This window comes from Aulonocara stuartgranti (assembly GCF_965226115.1).
Source record: "Aulonocara stuartgranti genome assembly, chromosome: 20".
Lineage (NCBI taxonomy): Eukaryota > Metazoa > Chordata > Actinopteri > Cichliformes > Cichlidae > Aulonocara > Aulonocara stuartgranti.
Genome location: NC_138956.1, coordinates 36,526,779 through 36,549,862, shown reverse-complemented (window position 1 = coordinate 36,549,862; position 23,084 = coordinate 36,526,779). Strand labels below are relative to the sequence as shown.

Sequence of the window (23,084 nt, the reverse complement as noted above, 5' to 3'; positions counted from 1 at the left end):
TGGAACTTTGGAAAGTAAAAAAATTCCTGCGTGATTTGAGCCGTGTTAGCCTGTGAGCTAAAACTAAAAACATCAAAATGTCTTTGCTATTTGTAACATGTTTGTCCTAGTTGTGTTTAATATTCAGAACTGATCAAAGCTTCTTGGTAATAAATTTAGAATGAGAGTGTTGTGGAAACGATGCCATACAGGGTAGTTAGCAGAAAAGATGTTCCAGGTATCTCAGAGAAGCCTTCTGTGGACGGAGGTTGTCTCAGTGTGTTTATGGGATGGATCACATAAACACTTTATGACTCTAGCTGTATGTTGGGGATGGTCTGCTTGCAGAAATAACTTAGCATCAGTTACATAGGTCACAAAAACTGCATTCAGAAGAGGAATGAATGGTGACCGTGTGAATGTGAAGCGACCTGGTTTGAACGCTCTTTCTAGATGAAGTTCACTTATTTTCCAGCTTTTTTTAGGCTCATGATTTGAGTTCAGATGGACCGTTTAAAAGTGTTGAGCTTGTATTTAAAGGTGAACTCTTCCCGCCAGCAAAATGTTTCTCCTCTTTCTCATCATCAGATGAGATGACCATCAGATGGTCAAATGACAAGCTGCAACAGTCCAAAGACAGACTGTTGTCCCTTTAAGAAATATTTAACACAGAATTTCATAAAAATTGAAAGAAACACAATTCGTGTTGCTTAATGTTTCATATTTAATTCACTTTGCCTGTACAGGCTCTTTTAGCAGATCTGTGTTTAAAGGGCAGACTCATCCACAGTGTGTGGACATATGGTGTGTGGTCCCCAAATGCTTCCACACCTATTTTTCACATGGTCTAGTGTCATGATTATGCATTCAGTGTGGCTCTCTAGATTTCTCTGCTTGTAAAGAAGACAAACAAGAATGATATAATATTAAAATGTTTTGATAAACATAATTTTTAATTCACCCATATTTTTCCACATCTTAAGTCATAATAAAAAAAACTGAAAGCCTTTGTGTGGATGTACAGGACAAAAGGAACATTTGAAAGCAGGAAAAGAAAAATATGCCCCGTCATCTCTTTAACCACCCACACACCATAATACATCATAACCTGTAACACAAGGACATGCAGACTGTTAACTGACAGATTGCAAAGTTCAGCAAGCATTTAGAGGAAGTTCCTTGAGGTTCAGAGCTCGAGGTCCACAACGCATATCCTTGCACCGAGCACTAAACCTGCACCTGCTACTAATGGAAACATGAAGTAAACAGTCAAAATGTGGCAAGAAATTAGCAGCCAAGCGACAGTAACAGTTATCGAGCAGGAAAACGACTGGTCGTCCTCTTCCCCTCTGAATATAGAGCGGACTATCTTTATCTGTGCATCATCCTCCCTCTCCTGACTCACTGTACACTTTACATGTACTGCTTTGATGCTAACCGCTAGTGTTACGGGCCGAGACTGACTGTGTGCTAACCATAAGCTAATACAGTGTATCTTCTAACTGCTAAGCTAACACTTGTGATTGAATGTTAGTGCTGTATGCTGGTATGATTAGTTATAAAACTATACTAACTGCTGTATGCTGCCATTGATATTGTGTGCTAAGGCAATGCTAACATGTTAAGCTAAGAATGTTAGTTGTAAGTGTGTGCTAATGCTATGCCGCTGTTAATTATTGTGCGCTAAGCTAATGCTGATAGAGTTAAGTGTGCTTTTTGCTTCCATATTATTATCCTCACTAGTTTGCTAATGCTGCTATTAATACTTTGTGCTAAGCTAATGCTGATAGTGTGCTGTAATGCTGACTGTGCTAATGGTGTTTGTTTATCTGTGCCGTCTGTTGTTGTTGTTGTTGTTGTTGTCTACCTTTCTCTGTTTCTCTCTTGACTTTATTTTTCTCTCTTTTTTCTCCCTCTCCCCAACTCTCTATCTTTCTGCCTCTCTCTATCTCTTTCTGTCAGGTCTTATTCCTCCTCCACCACCTGTTCTACTACCACCACTTCTTGTCGTTCCTCCAACAACCCTACTAGCATCACCACTCCTTCCTCCACCTCCTCCTCCTCCTCCTCTCTCTACTCCTCCAGCCTACCTCCTAACAGCCACGCCACCTACCATCAGTACTGCTGTCCCGCGCGCCTCCGCCTGCCCAAGCCTCCCTGCGCCCTGCCCCCCGCCAAGCACCACGAGCAGGCAAGGTAAGGGCCAGAGTCCCCCCTCCTCAACACCCAGCCTCCCCACCCACTCTCTCTCAACTCTGCCTCCACCCACCACACTGCCCTGGTAGCTTCTTTTCCCCCAACCCCAAGAGCTCATCCAGCAGCAGCGGTGAGGCCAGTGACCTGACGTGCACTCAGAGCGAATTTATACAGTTGTTTCTGCACTTCTACATCACCCCAGTCTGCACAGATGTTCCATCAAATCCATCATCCTTCCCCCTTATTTTGTGAGAGCGGAACAAGAATCGTAAGAAGCGAGTCTTTTCATAATCAAATGACATTTTTCAGACAGATTTGCCAGTTGCTCCCCAGTTTCCGTCTTTCAAATGTGCATTTGTAGCCTTTCTTATATTTATCTAATTACAGCCTGTATTCCTCTGGGATTGAAAGTGTTTGAAATTTCATCTTTGGCATTGTGATGTGAAACAAATAATCCGTTACTTGACACACTGAGCGGCAGATTGGTCGATAATAGAATAATCATTAGTTGCGGCTCTAACGGCTTTATTCGTAACAGAAAAATGCTAGATGGGATGCAAAAATCACATAGTTGTATGGAAATCATTTGTTTTTAATTAAGCACATTTTATAGCATGGTGTGATTTTCCACCTCTGTAAATTTTAGCGCACAGGAGGTGGGAATTTAGGAGCATTTTGATTGGCCCCCAGCCGACATGATGACGGCAGGAAAAAGATCCAGGGTCCATCCAACGTTATTGTTGTCTTCATAGTGCTGCTGACTGAAGGCACAGTATGGCTGCAGGCCGGCTCACTGCCTAAAGAACCAGAATAACGGACCTTGAATTATTTCGTTTTTTCAAATCTAAAGACTAAAGTTTGCCTGGATTACTTAAATTCGCTCTAAATGCATCGTGTTGTCACGTTCAGCCTCACCCGCTCCCTCGCCTCCCCTCACAGTACAACAGCCTCCCCCACTCACACAACCATTGCAGCACTGAAGGTGAAGCAGCCTCTCCAGCCGCTCCTGCCCTCTCATCCACCTTCTCCCCAAAACATCATCAGCCATCCCTCTCTTTTTCCTCGATCACCTTCATCAGCCCCCCACCTGCCTCCTCCTCCTGCTCGTGCTCCACCTCCTCCATGCTGCTCTGAAGCGTCACATCTCAAAGCTGAGCACCATAAACAGACCAGTTTAAGAGCTAATGACTCACCAGCAGCAGAAAGGCTCTTTTTTACATTTTCACAAAGTTCACAGAGAATAACAAGTGAAATAAAAATGATAACATACAGGAGGTGAGTGTGTAGTAATATCAGAAAATCAAACAAACCAATTACACTCTGAAATAAGAAATATCTGATTTATAACATGACCGATCGCAGAAAGCATTTATACTCTTACATGTACAGTTTATGCAGAACATACAGCATAAATGACTTTGAACATCAGGCAGTAAAAGTATCTCTAATCTAAATTTCTAATGTTATAATTTCACATATTTCTCTCTGACACAGACCTTAGTGTCAATCAAGGAGGATTCAGTCTCACACGTAGACGTCAGCCTGAGGCAAACACATTCACACAGTGCACACAACACGCCAAGAGTACCAACAACCGTCTTTGTGGTGCTTCCTGCAACAGGACGAGTCTCAAGCAGATGAAGACAAACAACTGAGATATTTGTTAAAGCAGCAGCGTGCAAGTTATTCAGATCACATCCACGCACACTCAGTATCATTAAGACCCATTAATCCCCTTAGTTTAGGTACTTTATCTATACTAGATGCATGTCTGTACGTTAGGACGCAGTATGTGGGATTATTACTCTGAAGTAAATAATCTAAACACACACACACACTCAATACAAAAATGTGTCACAATGCTAAAATATCATTGATATTAAAACGCAAACACTCATTATTTCTACATCGGTATTTTTAATTTCCTGTTCTCCCCATGATTTAAACACACACGTGTCCTGCTAAGTATGTTGTCAGCATCAGCGCTGACATGTTGCAGTTAAACATCCAAGGTTTTGTGCTTTGTTTGTTTCGTGCCAGCTGCAGCTCCACATGCAGATGAATCCACTGCTGAAAACAGCAGCTTCAGTAATGTTTGACAAAGATTTTTAACTGCTAAAAGTAATAAATATTCAAATGTTCGTTTTGTCTTTAAATGCAGACATGATATCGCGTACTTTGCTCCACCCTAATAGGACCTCCAGCTGAGGCCGCAGATTATAATTAGCGCCTGTCAGATTCCCACCTGCAGCCATCATGCCCCTGCTGGCCATTACGGGGAATGCAAGTTGGATGTTAGCTTCTGTTTCTTTTATAGAGAGCTGATGGAAGAACGTCATTGGTGAATCTGGCAGTTTTTAAGAGCACACCTGAGAGTCAGCTCTGTCAGTGGTTTATGTTGTCCTAAGCACTCTGAGCTTTTAATCATCACAGTGAACAGAGGCTCGTGCTCAGCCATTGGTAAACAAACCAGTAATCACATAACTGTAATCATATGGGCTAATTACTACTCCCTAACCTGTGATTAAGAATGTCTCGTTTATCACTACTTTGATTAGTGTGCAGGGTGATAATTTAATGTCCGGTCCAGCAGAGTTTTAGCTCCCTGGACAGCTGAACGCTGGAGCTGAGAGGAAATCAGGCGGTTGATCTCCAGGTGGGAAACTTGGCGTTGTTTCCGAGATTTAAAAACACACCACTGAATGCTCCCACGAACTGAAATCTTATTATCTAAATAGACAAAACGAGATATTTAAATCCTGGGATGACGTTGCACAGACAGATGTGAAGTGGACGCACGTATCGGGTCGTCCACTGAAGCGGCAGAAACAGCTGGATGCAGATCCTGTCATTGTGATGTTTGAAAAGGAGGATGGTCTCTGAAACTCTCCTGATGGCCTCACGGCTTCTTCTCGCTGACTTAACAAAAATGGAAAACGCCGGGGAGTTTTAGTCTTAGGGGGACCCGAGTACAGCCAGACCCGACCCGAATAGACTCTGGGATAATTAGATCTGAGTCGAGTCATGGCCGACCCAGTTAACAGTCAGCTGTGGTGCAAAAGAGAAGCCGCGTAATAAATAAGAACGCTGTAATAGAATAGAGAGGATATTACAGAGCATGTCCACCGTCTTCTCTCCTATTGGATTAAAAAAACACCTGTATGATCAGATCGGTTTGATCAACGTGCCTCATCTGACCTCTGCTGTCAGGCTGTCGTGGTGCATCGTGTTTTTCTAAAAAGTCATTTTTTAATCCACGCAGACGGTGTTTCATTTTTTCATTTAGCATCTCAAAGGTTTCATTTATGTGGTAGAATTTCATGAGTTAAATCAGTGTGGGGTCTACGTGATCACAGTAGGCTGTTACTGTTGCCACGTAGACAGATGCTCGATGTTTTTAGCCTAAATCCATAAATTTAATTTATTTAAATGTAATTAAATTTGAGGTGGGTTCAAACAAAGGTGGTGGAAAAGAAAAAAAGCGCAATAAAATAAAAATATAACCTATAACTAAATATAATAAAAGTAATAAACATTTCTGCATTAGAAATGATTCAGCTGGTGTTTTTTTCTTTCTTGTGTACTAAATTATCCCAAAGTTTCGATTTTCTGTTTTAATCGTGTAAAATGTAAAAAACTTCAGTCGGCTCACGTCGCAGCATCATCGAGTGACATCATTTGTTTCATTTGCGTCCTGTGAGAGATGCCGACAGCGCAAAGTATTTACACACCTGCCGTAACCGATTTAACTGTAATAGTAAATTCCTGATTATCCTGTGAGCGGTGCTGGAACGCCGCCGGAAGGGTCGTCAGAGTCGGGTCTGAACAGGAAGGAGCGTGCAGGCGTCCTCGCATCAGCACAGAAAACTCCTCCCTTTGAGGCTTTATTGCCAGACTTCTGCTCAGTCTTTTTCTTCTTTGGTGGTTTAAGAGAATGAGAAATTAGCACCACCAGCTGTTTGTTCTGATCAATCATGTAACAATATTCATAATCAAAGAAATCTGAAATTCTTACTTTGTTGCTTTTATTGGTTTTAATTTGATAAATATTTGTGCCACACTTGAATTAAACGTAGCCAGAACGGCACATTTACAGTCTCACATTAAAGATGCAGAGTGACTCTGTGAAGGCTGTGCGTGTGGGTGTGTGTGTGTGTGCGTGCGTGTGTGTGCGTGTGTGTGTGTGTGTGTGTGTGTGTGTGTGTGTGTGCGTGCGTGTGTGTGTGCGTGTGTGCGTGCGTGCGTGTCTGGTTTTTGGGAGCATGCGTCATCAGCAGGGAGGGAGGTTTTCACAGGATGTTATGCATAAACAGAGCGAGAGCTGAGGGATTCACCCGTTGACATACGTGAAGTCATGTGACCTCCGCATTCTCCAGCAACGTCCCTGTAAACACGACCACGCTGTGCATGTTAGCAGTCAAGCTCCTCAGCACAGAGCGTTCTATGCAGGCGTAGCCGCACACAGATATACGGACACTTGCTTTCACACCCAACGACATGCATTATGCATAAGCTGCGCTCTGCAGCTGGCATTTAAGCAAACCTCAGAAAACAGGTATCGCTGGATGTGCCGTTCTAACAGAGTCTATAAGTCTTACTGGCTGACACTTAATTCACCTCATAATCGAGAACCCGCCTACTTCCTGTCACAAACCTGTTTTTTTTAAAAGCATCAGATTTGACTGTGAGGCCAGAATTAGCAACTTTGGGTTCTTCGCAAAAAACGTTTGAAAATCTTTTTTTTTTTTTTTACCTGTGATTTTAAATAAAATTCCATAAATTGCTGAGATTTTTTCCACCGAAACAAAACTGGAGTTGAGAGTAAATAACACCCAAAACGAATGAGTCATGAGGCGACGTTGTTGAGCCCGTTCTAATTTCAATGCAGCACAAATGAAGCTCAAATCCTACATTGATCTTAGTCACAGTGGAGCAGCCGGCCTCTTCGATGAATACGCCGTTCTTAGTGAACCACGGAGTCACGTTGACCTTTATAGCAACTACGTCCTGAACCCAGAGGTCTCTCAGTGGAGTGGAAGGTGATGAAGATGTTTGAACACTGTTTGATCTCGTGCTAACAAGCAAGCAGGTCTCCACCCTAACCTAACCCACCTAACATGTGAAAATAGTGAGTGTAATAGTAACGGGTAAACAGCGGTTTTTGTGATGACCTTTGACCTCAGTCGCCTGTTTTGTGCACACCTGTATAAAACCTCACCTGCACTTCAGCCAAACGCTGACTACAAAAAATAATCATAAAACATATCAGCTGTTCTCACACATTAAAAACGTTTCTCTGCAACATTTCTTTTACCTGATTAAACTTTTAGGGGTTTTTTCACACAGACAGTAAGAAAAAAAAACAGGAACTTACAGAAACATTTGTTCCTTCAGTTTTTAAGTCGTAACGACAGAAGAAGCTGAGCTTTGATGGAAGATTATTGATGATCAGAATTTGTGTTTCATTTGATTTGGATCTTCTGCTGCTTCATTTCTGCAGTAAAGATGTCAGGAGGTGTTAAGAAAACATTTCTAAAGCTCCTGAATGAGTTTTTTCAAAATTCACATCATCCTCAACATCCTTAAATTAAACAAACACGTGAAACAGTCACTGTGCAGGATCAGCACCAGAAAGCCTGCAAACATAATGCAACGCTGTGCTCAGCAGAACATGTTGTACAGACACAGATTCCGGTAAAAAGGTTCAGTGGAGGACATTTATCTCAAGTTGACTTTATAGTTTAATGTCGACCATCCACAGTAAACCGAGGGCAGATGTGCTTTCCCCTTGATTTTCTCAGTAAGTAAATAAACAGTGGGTTTGTCTCTGACAGACGTCCTGCCATCGCAACAAAATAATTTAGGTCAGAATGAATCATAGAAAAAAAGCAGCCCTGCTGTTTATCATAATTACCTAACCTAACATAAATACTCCCTTTAAAGTCTCACGGTTGATTTAAACCATTTGCATAATTCACATTCACTTGTGTACACTGTGTGCATCAGCCTGCTGGGCTCCAACCTGCACAAATACAGGCGCCAGAGCAGCATAGTTACAAACTATCCACACATTTATGAATTAAACAATAACTCTGATTTCTGCTGCATATTTTAAATGTTACTCTGAAACTTAAAAGATTTGTGTAGAAATCTGGACTCGCTCTTTCTTCCTGTTTCCACCTCTGGTGATCTCCACCATCCTCAGTCTGCGGCTCGATTATTTAAATGAGACCGAGGAACATAAAGCTGCTGAATGGGATCAAAGTGATGAATTTCTGCCCTGATTTAAAAATCACAGCCACAGTCGTTATCGCACCAATTTGTACTTTCCACTAGCGTTACATTTGCATTAATGTGTTTTATTTTGCACCGGATGCCATCTCAGAATTACCAAAAGGCTCGACTTCCTCATCACCTCACCCCTCGGCTCACATCATCCATTCACCCCACCTTCATCCTTGCCTCATTCCATCACTGTCCTCTCCCCCTAAGGAAAAACATGCAGGCTCAGAACTAAGTTTGTTCACTTCTGACTCTGTGTAAAGTTTGTAATATTAGAGATTAATTGTGTCCCGGGGCAACGCTGCTTCACCTCTGTGAGAAAAAGTTCAACTCAGAAAGTCAGTCCTTCAGTTAGCCATGTGTAAACACTGACATCTGGTGGCCATCTGCTGCACTGCACGTCCGAACTTCAGAGCCCACCACAGTCTCCGCTTTTATCCCCTCTTTTCTGATGATTCTCTTCTTTCTCCGTCCTTTTCTCTCCTCCGCTCTTCCCCATCATATTTTCACCTTTTCCTCCTTCCTCTTCCTGTTCTACCTTTTTTCTTATTTTCTCGATCCAACCCCCCGTCCTCTATTCCCTTTTCTCTTCTTGTCTCCTTCCACTCTCACTACTCTCTTGTCTTCTTATTCCTTCTTCTTTGTCCTCAATCATTCTCTCCTCGTCTCCCCTCCCATCTAATCCTTTTCTCACCTTCTCCTTCCTATGTCTCTTTCCTCTTCTCTTAATTCCTTTCTTTCCTTCTTCGTCCTTCCCATGCCTTTCTCTTTTCTTCTCCTTCCTCCGTCATCCCTTACTCTCTCCTCTATCCTTTATTCTTCCCTTTTGCTTTTCCCTGCTCCATCCTTTTCCTCCTCTTCCACCTCCTTTCCTTCCTCCTCTTCCTCCTCTCTGTTTTTGTTTCTCTTGTCTGTTTGTCTGTCTCTCAGAGAGGAGGAAGATGATGACATCGCCCATCAGTTCTGTTGCCCCGCCTCCGAGTGCAGTAGCCCCTCATCTAGGTAACCAGGGGCGACCGTGAGAAAGCTCCGCCCCACACAACTGTCCCAGGGTAAACTGAGGGGTAATTATGAGCCCCTGTCCTCCGTCCACCATGGCTGTCTCTCTCTCTGTCTCTCTCTCTCTTCCTCTTTTGTCGTTTGACCACCAAACAGCAAGAAAACTGTGGAGTAAAAAAAGAGACGTGTGAAATGAGAAGATGTGGAGTAAATCCGGCGATCCTTCATTTAAAACTTCCTCGTTAAAAGCCTGTTTGTGGAGAAAACTGGAGCTTTAAAAGAAAACAATGAAGCTGTCTTTGCAACTCTGCTGCTGATCCGATCTCTTTTCTTTTAAATCTGGCGACACATTTTCTTACACACCTTGAGTCAGACAGTAAACGTTGCTCTGCAGCTTTAAAACCACAAGGACCGATCATCACCTCTGCAGTCTGACCTACCTGGAGAGCTCACACCTGCTTCAGCTGGTTCACAGGGTGACTCGGCTGAACGCCGGCGATGAGTCTGCAGTTTTGTGCATAATTTTAAACTCGTCAGGCGCTTTTTAACCTCCGTCTGAAAGGAAACTCTTCCCCTCGTCTCCTAGTTCGGGTCAGAACGGGGACTTTAACGGTTTATCCTCCCTGTCCGAGCATGAAGCCATGACCCCGCCGTTTCCTGGCAACGCTGCGTCGAGAGCCTGCTGTATAAAGAGTTCGGCGAGGATTGGACAGCGCTCAATGCAACAACAAGCTGCGGGGCTATCTGTGTCCCAACTCTGTATACGCAGGCCTCTGGTCGTTGCATGTTGTCACCACACCAAACTCTTTGGAACGAAGGACGAAGACCCATCAGGTCTTTATGGGACCGATAGTTTGTTAGCGAGTTCGTGAACAGTACGAGTCACTCTGGCAGATAACCACACATCATTCGGAGCTCCTCTTCAGTAAACGCAGGCTGCTCGACTGGTTGCACAGTGGCCGGCCACCGGAGTCCCGAGTTTGCTCTTTGTTTTGTTGCCTACATACTGCACCCTGGGTTCTCCTTATAACTGCTTCTTTTCTTACGTTAACATCCTGTTGACACACACTTTCAACAGTGGAGCGAGTGTGAGCAGCACGAATAAAATCGTACCGACGTACATCAGGGAAAGTCTGTACTCTTGTTTTGGAGTCTGACAGCTGAAGGAAGCCAAACTGAGACTTAGCACTCTGATGTATAAGGTCACGTGAAGAGAAATGGATAAAAGCGGCCGTATTAGGAGAGTAATTTTTGGCCCTTTTTACCACTTAAGACGTGAAGCAGCCATCATGACTGAAAACTCTTCAAGTGCTCCTCCCCTCCCCACGATCCAGTTTTAGGGAGAACCCTGGTGCCTGATGTGTACAGTGCACTTGGACAGAGACACACACACATACACACAGATGTGCACACAGCAGCTGCAAGAGTCCTCAGAGATCATAAATGATATCAGTGATATCTGGAGTATGTTTACATGCACATCAGTCCTCTGATCACAGGCGGTGATCGGCTTTAAGGCAATATTTTCATGATGTCACGTAGCCGTTACCACAATCTACTATATATGCTTAATGAAAGGGTTCTTAATTCACGAATATGATGACTACTTCTGATCTGATCCTACACGCAGACCAAGCTCTGCTAAGCTGTTTAGCTTAGTGTGACGCCATAAGAGCAATCTCTACAGAGGTCTTTGAAAGGAGATATCTGAGCCTGGAGCCAAGGTTTTAAAATGTCACTCACTGTAAGGAGCATGTGAGACCAGTCAGTCAAATCAGATCACGTCAAAGGGTCCAAATGCAAAATACAGGAGGTTTTCTCGCTAATAAGTAAAAGAAGGGTAGTAAAAGACCGTGAGCTCGCCATGCTAACTGTTGATCAAAGTTATGTTAGCTTGCCTTGTCAGTGACATCAGCAGTGCATACATACAAATCATGCTTTACGATCAAAGTGACATCAAGTGGCTTTTATTGTCACTTGAGCCATCCACAGGTAATATGGTGCACCGCAGAACAAGGTGCCACAAATAAGGCTACACCCAACTCCGGTTAGCTCCAGTAAACCTAACCTGCAGTTACTGCTTCGCTAGCTTTGCTGTCCCATCGCTGTCACATTTAATTAGCTGCCTGCACTGAGCCAAGACGTTTGCTCAGGTAAAAGAAATCCATAAATAGACATGTCTGGTTTCAAAGGAGGGAAGCTTGGTCTGCATGTACTGTTGCTCAGATCACGAAGAACTCAAATAATTGGATTTCATGCGACAGTTTCAGGAGTCGCAGTATTGCCTTAATAACTACAGTGCACGTAAACACACTCGGTGGCTTCCCCTCTGAGCGAGAGGAAGCTGATGAAGGCGGTGATGAAGGGAGCAACAGTGGAGCCCTTTGTGTCGTCTCTCATCTTTTTTTGTGTACACTCTTTTATCCATCTTCTCTTTGTGTTTAACTCTGTAGCTTTGACTCCCTCAAGCTCCTCCTCTTTTCTTCTCCTTCCTGTTTTTTTCCTCTTCCTGAAGAAAGAAAGTAAGAAAGACATTTTTCTGATTCAGTGCCAAGAAAATCAAAGACGAAAAAGTGAAAAGTCTGTCTCATTGCCAAGTTTGATAGCAGGGGGGTCGTATCCTCCTGTCGCAGTGCCAAGTTAAAAAAAAAAAAAAGATGTCTTTGACACCCAAACCCTCGAGCAAATGTAATGTTTTATGAGCAGAAAACGCCGTATGCTGTATGAGCAAATCCTCTGACGAGTTCATCCAGTAATCTTTTAGCTGTAAAGTCCGATCTATATCTTTATTTCATAGCTAGCTGCCCACAGTTTCGTCTGTAGCTCCTTTTCGCCGTTTATACATTTAAAAAGCAATACGTTTGTTTTCCAAGTCTGGAACGAGAATCTCCCAGTGTACGTAAACTCATATTGAGTGGGAGGGGGTCACACCCGTGTAGTAGCTGATTTATCAATAAAAAAACGCGCTTTGATCCAAAGTTTTGTATGCAGCACGACGACGTTTGACACGATGTCAAAGGTTTACAACATGAGTCCAGTGGTGTTATCAGTATTAAAAACTTATTAATATTTAACTGTGGAACAGATGAAAGTGGTGGATATTTTATTTTTTCAGAGATGTAAAATGCCTGTCTGTGAAACACGTGTTTTTTTTTTCCATCTTTGCATGATTGCAGTTTTTTTCTTTACTGACAGACTCTTCTCAGATCCTTAAAGGGGACCTATTTCGCTTAGACTTTTGCAGAGTAGCTTTGCCTGATTCACAGGTTAGAATAACCCTTATTAATCTTGTACTGCTGCTTGGCGCAGCCCCTTTAACTCCTCTCCTCCACGCTCTTCTGATTGGCTGCCCCTCATAAGCCAAAGTCTTGAACATCAGTTGGGCGGGGCTTCTGTGCCCAAAAGTAGTAAAACGCTCAGAAACTGAGTGCTCAGAAGGGATTACAGGGATTTTTTTGTACACATGGTGACTTCATCATTTCAAACCTTGGGTATGTTTAATGTACATGACAGAAAGAAGTAAATAAGAAATAATAGGTCCCCTTTAACTCAAGCAAAGCACAAATACCACCACACCAATAATACTCAGATACAAGCGGAAAAGCATTAACAGGCATACCTGCCCATTACACAGGACCGCCCAGTTTGCTACGTTGTATATCATATATTTATTATTTGAATCATTGTTAATCTGAAAGCCTCGTAATGTGAAGGTTTCTGCCTTTAAACAGTACAGAATTGCAGTTGCAACCCGTGCACACTAAACTCATCTTAATTGGTCATGCGGTGAGGTTTGCAGTGATGTAAAGGACCTCTGTATTATTCCTAAATGCAGTGTTTAACCAAACGCCCTCCTGCTGTGCACTAATGATGGTGAATAGTGACAAGAGAGATTTTGGACGGTTTCACTTAATTGAGTTTTAATGCAAATGATTACTTCCTGTTTGTCTCTCAGTGTGTTCCTACTTTTTCTCGCTGTAAATGAATTAGCTGTGAAAATGTTTATTGAGATGTGAAAGATCGCGTTAGCACAGCATGAGAAGTCTTTCCACAGCAGTTTATCACCTTTTTTAGATTCGTCCTGAGCGACAGTCCTCCAGCTTTACAACGTATTCATCTTGGTTATGATGCACTTTCCATCACATTGAGTGCAAACTGCCAGTGAAACTGAGGAAAACTGCGTCGGTAAAACACCGTGCCATGTAGTCAATAGGTGAGAACAGGTAAATGATCAAACCTTAGCGATACTAACCATCCCGTCCTCTCAGTGTGCAGGGAAACAATATCAAGTTTGATAAGATACTGTAGGACTTCTAATGTGCCATGTTTCTAACAGTTTATTACCTAGGACACTCTGCACTACCACTAAATGACAATATGCTGCAATTAACCCAAATCAGTCCAGTACGAATTTATTAGTGTTGTTTGTTAATTCAGCTAATATTAGCCCGAGGGAATACGTAATGTTTTATTGTTGTAATATAGTCATATTAGCATAATAGGCTTAAAAAAACTAGACCATAAAATCTGTTTCCTGTGTAGAACCTTCTCATCATCTGATGATTATCCATGAAGCACTTTTATTTTAATAATGTGTTTCTACACATGAAGTTTGACTTGAATGATGTGGTGACAATCATTGTGGGATGTTAAAAAAAGGACGTTAAATATAAATGAAATGAGTTTTGCAGGCTTAGATATTATTCTTCTGTACGATGGTTAGAACTTTATGGAAACTTATCTTTCTTTGTTCTTCACCGTGAAAAATATCAGACTTTAAATCTTCATTTTGTCCAGTTAAACGTTACATTAGCTGCTTAGATTTTAGGATTTTAGCTCATCCATCTGAAAGACAGATGAGCTTCTTTGATGGTGAGGGGCCTGTTGTCTGCCTGTCTGTCCCTCCACAGTTCATAAGAATAGCTGCTCCTCCCAGAGCGGCCAGATTTTAGTGAGACTTGCACACATTGATCGCCTAATGGGTCTTCAACCAAGGTGCTCAAGCTCAGTTTGCTCATGTGTGACCTGTTGGTGGGCCTCCTGGACTTCTCAGTGGATTTAAATTATCAGTAATTTGTGATGAACAGCTGACCAATGGAAAAAATATATATTCAGCATTTAGATGTTTTTTCTCATTCTTTTTAGTTGATGGCTATATATTATGTTATATATATTATTATATATTATGAAATTATTTCAAATTAATGGATCAGTGGTACATCCTGTTCATAAATGCAAAGTGGGCGCTGATTTGCAAATATTTGAAAAACAGATTTGTGTCTCTACCCGAAGGAGAGCCACTACAGAGCTGTCTGTTTTGTTTTTTGTTTTTGTGTTTTTTTTCGATTTTTTTTTTTGGTTGGGGGGTTGTCCGAAAGGTTTTGTTGTTCTTGGTGTTCGACACCAGCACTATGGTAAAGCTCTGTGGCTGTCAAAATACAAAGTGGTTCAGGAATGAGCACCAGCTCCAGAAAAGGATCCTTTCATTGCTTTTAATTGGACATTTTTGCTAAAATGTCATTAACTCATTAAATATTCACTAGTGATACAAGCAGCTGCTGTGCTTCTATCATTGTCACAAGTCAATAGCCTATGGTGCAAGGAAGGACCGGTAGTGTTTAGCTGCTTCCCAATTCAGGGGCCACATCCTTCGGATGCTGCATTTGAAGGCCGATTACATCACAGCGAAAGCTGTCCCAATTTGAAGACTCCGACAAATGTGGCCTAAATGTCCCCGGATTTGAAGGATGGGTCGGGTGTATCCTTCGTGTCCCAACCTATAACAGAATTCATCGCGCGACCCAGCCAATTCCAGTTTCCAACGATGGCGGCAGCTACTTAGCTTTGATATTACTCCTATTACTCTTTCTGGGTCACAAAATAAACTTTTAAGATATTTTCAGGCGAGAATGTAGCTGAGTACGCTTCAAATGTCTGCTTAGTTTATCAAGACATCACATATTGGCAAAAGTGCCCCGACGTTTTCAGAGACGTCTGTTACCCACCAGCTTGATAGCTAGCCGGGAGGTCAAGGCTCACCAGAGCCGACGAGAACAGCGAACTCCTGCTACATCGTTTTCAAACCCCCCGCAGTCTTTGGCTACTCAGGTCAAACATGATATATAAGTCACTTGGATAACTTAAAAATGTTATTGTTTGGCTTTTTGTATTATTTTGTTTGTGAGTAAATTGGTTTGGCTGAGATTAAAGTTATAGTTTTCACACAGCTGAATAAATGTCAAACAGAAAACTGATTGAACTGAAGTGTGAGATGGTCGAGAATTTTCGCCAGTGTCCTGTTATATTTTAGCAAGAAAGGAGCAGACGGCTGCATTTATTAAACTCTACCGAGACAGCTGGTGACGCAAATCTGAAGGCTAGACTGTCCCATTTCACAGCCTTACACTTCCAGCCTTCTCGATCTTCGGAGGACCTGGACAGTTTGAGAACAGAAAAAAACGCCCCAGCACAAAAAGCACATCACTGTCAATACACCATAGAAACACAAGGCAAGCAAAAGGTGTGGGTAAAGGTGAGAGAGAGCCGGTGTAGACAGCGCATCCGGCATGCAGCATTTCTGCGTTGGTCCAGTCGACCCGCCATCTGACCCGGGAGGGGACAAGCATCAAAGGCGTTTGGAGAGGGAGGGGGGATGAGTGTGTATCAGTGAATATGTAAGTGTGTGTGTCCTGAGTTTAGCTGAAAGAGTGTCCTTTGCCCTGCCAGGCTAAGTAAAAAGTCTTCCAGCTGACCCGGGTGGCCTTGCGTAGGATAGGGAGGAACAGTCTAAACACCGTCTGTTATCGGGGTGATGTTCAGCTCCAGCCTTGAGACCACAGCTGGTGCCGATATGGTAGCCGCATGAAATGATGGTGGTATTCCTTTAGTCCGAACAACTCGTCAATTTCACAGCCGATCTAGCAGTCCGACACTGGTCTCTCAATCTCCTGTTGGAGAGCCGTGAGCTTCTCCGAGATATTATCCAACTTTTGCTCAGAGATCCTAGTCTGAGTGCTCACGGCAGCCTCAAGCTTCTACAAGATCTTATCTGTGCTGCGTTCAACCCTAACTATCCAGAGTTGGGGCCAGGAAGCAGAGTTGCAGTCTTACACGCCTCTCTGCAGCTTCTCTCCTCCTGCTACCCCCCCAAAACCCCATCTCCATAGAGACTGTGTCAGCTCCCAAACAGACAAAAAACAAACTAAAAACCAGCAAAAAATGATTTAAACATAAAAAATCACAAAGAAAGAACAATACAGTATCCACATCTGAACCAAAGAGCAAAACAGGATGATTAAATATTAGGTCTCTCTCCTCCAAGTCTCTGTTAGTACATGACTTGATAATTGATCAACAAATTGATTTACTCTGCCTTACAGAAACCTGGTTGCAGCAGGATGATTATGTTAGTTTAAATGAATCAACACCCCCGAGTCATTCTAACTACCAGAAATCTCGAAGCACAGGCCGAGGGGGCGGTGTGGCAGCAATTTTTCACACCAGCCTATTAATCAACCAAAGACCCAGACAGACTTTTAATTCATTTGAAAGCCTGATGCTTAGCCGAGTCCCAGATTTAAACCCAGTGGGGGTATATGGGACTCTCCGCCATTTGACCTTAGAACTGAAGAAGTGAAACGTCTTCAAGCAACTTAAAGAAGTTTTCTTTGCAAGCTCCTTTGGCTACGATGACCTGGATGACTGAGAACCTTCACAGACATATGGTATCTAAGCAGATTCTTCCTCTGGATGGCATTACCTTGGCCTCCAATTACGCTGTGAGGAACCTTGGAGTCATTTTTGACCAGGACATGTCCTTCAACGGACATATTAAACAAATATGTAAGACTGCTTTCTTCCATTTGTGCAACATCTCTAAAATTAGAAATATCCTGTCTCAGAGTGACGCTGAAAAACTAGTTCATGCATTTATTACTTCCAGGCTGGACGACTGTAATTCATTATTATCAGGAAGTCCTAAAAACTCACTGAAAAGCCTTCAGTTAATCCAAAATGCTGCAGCAAGAGTCCTGACAGGGACTAGAAAGAGAGAGCAGATTTCTCCTGTTTTGGCTTCCTGTTAAATCCAGAATTGAATTCAAAATCCTGCTCCTCACATACAAGGTCTTAAATAATCAGGCCCCATCTTATCTTAATGACCTTGTAGTACCATATCACCCTATTAGAGCACTTCACTCTCACACTGCAGGCCTACTTGTTGTTCCTAGAGTATTTAAAAGTCCACTCCCTTAATTATGCTGCAATAGGTGTAGGCTGCCGGGGGATTCCCATGATGCATTAAGTATTTGTACTTTAGTCGCCCTCTTCACTCACTATGTGCTAATAGACCTTGTGGCATTTTTTATTGTTATTATTAATCTCTGGCTCTCTTCCACAGCATGTCTTTGTCATATCTTCACCCACTGACCCTCACCCCAAGCAGATGGCCCCGCCCCTCTCTGAGCCTGGTTCTGTCGGAGGTTTCTTCCTGTTAAAAGGGAGTTTTTCCTTCCCACTGTCGCCAAAGTGCTTGCTCATAGGGGGTCATATGGTTGTTGAGGGTTTTGTCTGTATTATGGTTGGGTCTTTACATTACAATATAGCCTTGAGACTGTTGTGATTTGGCACAATATCAATGAAAATGAATTGAATAGCTCGTTGAGCTCTCCTGACTAAGTTGTTTGCTTTTCATGCTTCAGCTGTTATTAGTTACAGCTGATCTGGTCCAAAGTACAAATAATAAAGGTGATAATTGTGAAACTGCTGTATGTGGCAGCCTGTTAAAACTGATAAAGTTGATTTTAACCATGTTCTTCTCAAAACTTAACCAAGAAGCAGCGATGCCTAAACTTGAGTAATTTTACATAGTAAATAATTACAAAACCTGTTATTAATTGTTTTTATAAACCAATGCAATAATTTTAGAGCCTTTATTATGAATCTGTATTTTTGTTGTTGTTGAACAACACAGCAGGTTAATGTGGCGTGCATGTGCAGTAGGCTTAGTTTCTCTTTGTTCTCCTGCTTCGGTATCTCGCTTTGCCGTGTCGTTGTTTAAATGCAGTTCTACAGGCTAACAGAAGCTGTCCATGAGTTTGTTAAAAACTGTGTTTAGTTTGAATTTGTCACGTTTCAGTAGCTCAAAGCTGAGGCTCAGTTGAAATGGCCATTAGCTACAAGCAACACCTTTTCAGGTTGGACTTTTTTTCATGCAGGTTGTTTGCAAAATATTGCTTCATACACTTTTTTAAAATCAGCTTGAGCCCTACAGGTTGATATTAACTTCTGTAGGAGCTGTAATTCTTTATAGATTCATCCCAGCTCTCCAGTGATTCGTTGTTTTCTATTCATTTACACACCGGTGCTAAAACACACACACCAGCGTCCTGCACTAATAAGCACGGCCCATGCAGGGAACAAAGCCGGACATTAGCAATTAAACTGCTACGAAAAAAATCTTTTAACCACTAATAAGAGCTCAGCCAGGAGATCATCATACATGTCTGCCTGATTGACTGGCTGGGATCAATATCTCAGTATCACATATCTTTATTAAAATGTAAATGTCTCCAAATCTAACATGCACCAGTACCTTTCCACTGCTCTCCATTACACTCATCCCATCACTTACACAGCCATGTGTACCATATCAGAGACTCCCTGGATGCTGAGTAACATTTTTTTGTTTTAAATATCTCTAAGTGTATCTGCGTACCATCATTCATATCTTAATCTTTTGCGTGGTGCTGATGTCATGATCGGTCCTCGCTCGTTGCTCGTTTCATTTCTGCTGAGTTGTCTGGACACGACCTCGTCAGCGGCTCTCGTCTGTTTCCACTGCAGCTCGTTACCACACGTCACCTTGCATCTGCAGACAGACAGCCTGGCTCTGCTGGTCTCTGTGGTGATTATATAAGTACTTTCCTGCATACAGGACGGCAGATGAGTCATGTTGTAAAGTCAGAGGTGTATGCATAGGGAAGCGGAGCCGCAGTCATCAACCTTGCGTGGTAATTCAAGTTGGCATGGAGTCATTTAATCGTTAAATTTCTGTTTGTCACTGCTGCTGTCGCCCACTTTCAGTTTGTTTAATCTTACATAAACAGGTTAAACACACAGAGAAGAGAAATAACTGAAAGGGAATGCACACTGTGGCCTACTTACAAACTCAACAAAACTTGAGAACTTGCAATACGCAAACATGTTGAATTGCCTTGCATCAGATTTGGCAGTGACTCATGTTAATGCTTCTATTAATGCTCTAATATACAGTTTTAATCAATCTGGATACGCAATTATAGAAATTATTCTAGAAATATTTCCAACACATGTAGGGCCTTGGGGGCGGGCACGTTGGACGGTCTGTGTATTCAAACCCACCTCTGGCACTGGTGCCCTACCCTCAGTTTTAAATGCATATAGACACTGAGGGTTTTCGGGAGGAGCCGTGCTGCTCTCTGGCAGGAAGCACCATGCCCTCCTGTGTTTTAAATCCACTTTAGAACAGCACGCAGCAACACTACATATGAGCGGGTGGAGGGAGGTTTGGGGTCTTCACTCACCCCCGTTCTATTAACGGGGTCTGCTTTCCTCCACCCCAGTGAGAAGGGTTACATCTCCTGGGTCTGGGTACGGTTTGCCCCTCTGCGGGCGGGGGTACCTGGACCTGGGATATAGAGTATGTGTGGGGAGTGTGATTGTGTGTACAGTGTCTATTTGTGTCTGTCTCCATGTCGGGTGAGTGCTGAGTATATGGGAATGCACGTTTGTGTCTGCGTGCGCCTGTTCGTCTGTGTCTATATGTCTGCTTGGGTCTTAGACTCCACCTCCCTGGGAACATCTCAGGCTCTCCGAGGTACGGAGGCGCATCTCCCCTCACCACACTCCCTGCCGGTGGCTGATGCCCTCAGACGTTGGTGTGTTGGTGGTTCTTGGTGTCTGGGGCTGGGCGCTCAAGTATGTACCGACTCACTCCTGGTGGCCGATTGGCGGGGCCTGGCCTGGGGTGCCCTCTGGCCTCTGGGCCTGAGGCTCGGTCCTCTCTGGGACAGCTGGCTGCCAGCAGAGCCCGCGGGCACGTCACTGCAACCCCCTCTGGCCTCTGCTCCGTGGCTGCTGGGTGACTTCTCATTTGGGGCTCTCCTCAGCTCTTACCAGGAGGGTGGCACGGTTGCCCCGTTGGTGGTCCTCCTTGGGTCCTCGTACTCTGGGGCCACTGGATGTCTGGGGCCTGGATCTCCTCCATACCTGCTTCATGCCCTGGGGGACGGGGCCATGGCTCCCCACACTCCCTAGCAGATTGTTACTGGAGAAACCTTTGGAATACAAGCATGCTGATCCACACAGGTGTGCACACAGGTGTTCACAGACACAAACTACACCTTTCTTGGCTGCTACCTCAAAGCACATTGTGTGCTGTCTATCTTGCGTACTGCACAATAACATGTAATATTTAGCATCTACTGTTATCTACTGTTAGCTAGTTTATTGTGATGGTGCTGTTTTTATTATGTTGCTCTTTTTTGTTTGTTTTCTCTTCTGTATTTTATTCTCCATACAGGTGACCCAGGTGTTTTGTTTGTTTTTCTTTTTTCTTCCCCCTTTCTCACCGTCTCTTCTCCCCTCTATTTTTCTTTCTCCCTGTCCTATCCCTCAGTCATGTCTGTAACAACCGAAAATCAAATCAAATAAATACATAATTATAATTAAAGTCAATCAAGTGGACCAATATGGCAAGGCCATGATGATCCACTTGGTAAAGTAAATCCACTTGGCACCTTTCTTGTCCTTCAGACAACAACTCTGATGGCTAAAGATCCAAACGGGACAAGCAAAACTCTTTCAGTTTAGTGTTTTAGCTGTGGATCCCGGGTTTCTCACAGAATAAATATAAAAAGTACTGCGCTCAGCGGATCACAGTGCAGCCCGCGCTAACTTGCTAACAGAGATTTGCCGCGTTAATGCTGTTATGGCGTTAACGTCATTTTAACGAGATTAACGCTGACAGCACTAATAAAAAGTAAAACAAACTCTGACAAACTGGCAACTTACTGTAATTCACAAATTCAGCTTCTAACAACGACTTTATCGCCCTTAAACGAGTCTAACACTGAAGCAGCCATTATGTACGTGCACCCACGATACCAAAGATGTTTGTTTCACATCACAGGACTCGTCAGCAGCACCTGTTGGTGAGTCCTGAAAACAACGAAACCCGTCCAGACCTGTTGTACCGGCCCTCGTCTGTAAGAACATTAATTCATTAAAAAGAGAGAACATCAATGTGAAATCATAAAGTCTTAAATGGGACAAAGTAAAAATCTGTTACTGTTACTGAATATAAAGTTTTACATAGAAAACGTGCTCAGTGTTCCCCTCTGATGAACGGCATATGTTCAAACAATAGTCACACTCGTTCCGCACTTTATCTGGAGTCGCCGCTGTTGTTGTTACGCTGCCGACCGGCGACCGCGTGAAACTCACGAATCCCGTTTACGAAACAGTCCGTGTTAGAAGGAGGAGACCTCTGCGACCCGCGGACAGCTGTGGAATTTAGACACAGTGGCAAAGAATGAATCGTTGTGGCACAGAGTAGTTTTGTGATACATAAATGTTCACATAATAATGTGAAAACCTTCCTGAACCCTGAGTAAGCGGCCTGCGCTATGAAGACGGGCCGACCGTCAGCAGCTGCTCCTCGTCTCTGCTTCTTCACTCATCTTTACTCAGTGAAGTGTTGGCTCTAAATTCATCTGCATGATGAAGCACCATTGGAAATGAAACTGGGGTCATTTATTCTGTTTTCTTTTATCGTGTAGTTTGTGACAGTTTGCTGGCAGCTTTAGTGTCCTTCATATTTGTTTCTCTTTATGTTTCTCTTAAATCTGTAGATATGATCCGTTTTAGCAGGTAGGAGTCACTCAGTGTAACCCTCCGACATCAGCTGTGCAGTTAGTTCACACACTTTTTAATGCTTTTCCTACGTAACATTTGTACACGGTTTGCTGCGTTGGGTTTAGTTTCTTGGACTGGAGCAGACAGGGATCAAACCACAAACCCTGCTCTACCTCCTGAGCCGCAGACACCAAACCCAATCAGAATGAGGAAGAAGAAAAGTGACTAAAGTGACTCTGAATGTATTTTAGAAACTGATGACTGCTGGGAGTCTGTACAGAAACATTGACGTGGTCCGAAAGATCAAAATAAAAAATGAAAGTGAAAGATTAAGACAGCTTTGATTACATTAAGACTAGCAACATGTAATTTATGATCTATCTGGTGATTGTAGTCTTTACATATAGAAAGATTTCTAGTATTGTTACCATCAGAATTGCATGTTTTGCATAAAGCAACAAGTTTGTCCCAGAAATTGGTCGGTCGCTGTGACACCAGCTTTGTTTTGACCTTTTCTTGTTACTTCAACATTCACTGGCTTGTGAACCATCTCATTTATACACATCCTATAAAATCGGTCTGCTAATCAGTCCTCTAGCAGGGGTTTTTGTTTGTTTGTTCTATCTAACTGATTTAATTAGTGCACCTCTTAATTAGGCTGAATAAGGCGGGTTTACAAGGCCCAGAGAAGAGTTCAGATCAGAAATCGCCTTAAATGTGTCCCCTGCACCTGC

General features: G+C 43.0%; 1 protein-coding gene across 10 annotated transcripts in view; it reads left to right on the top strand.

Moving 5' to 3' along the window:
• LOC309697014 (IQ motif and SEC7 domain-containing protein 1-like) overlaps positions 1-23,084 on the top strand; it is a 184,476-nt gene that overhangs the window by 48,483 nt on the left and 112,909 nt on the right. For 9 of the 10 annotated variants that reach the window (XM_082518611.1, XM_082518615.1, XM_082518617.1 and 6 more), the window contains one exon: positions 1,942-2,175. In XM_082518611.1, the coding sequence (XP_082374737.1) occupies positions 1,942-2,175 (234 nt within the window). Of the gene's footprint in view, positions 1-981; positions 1,399-1,941; positions 2,176-23,084 lie in introns of those variants that run through there. The other variant, XM_082518622.1, reaches the window with a different exon arrangement.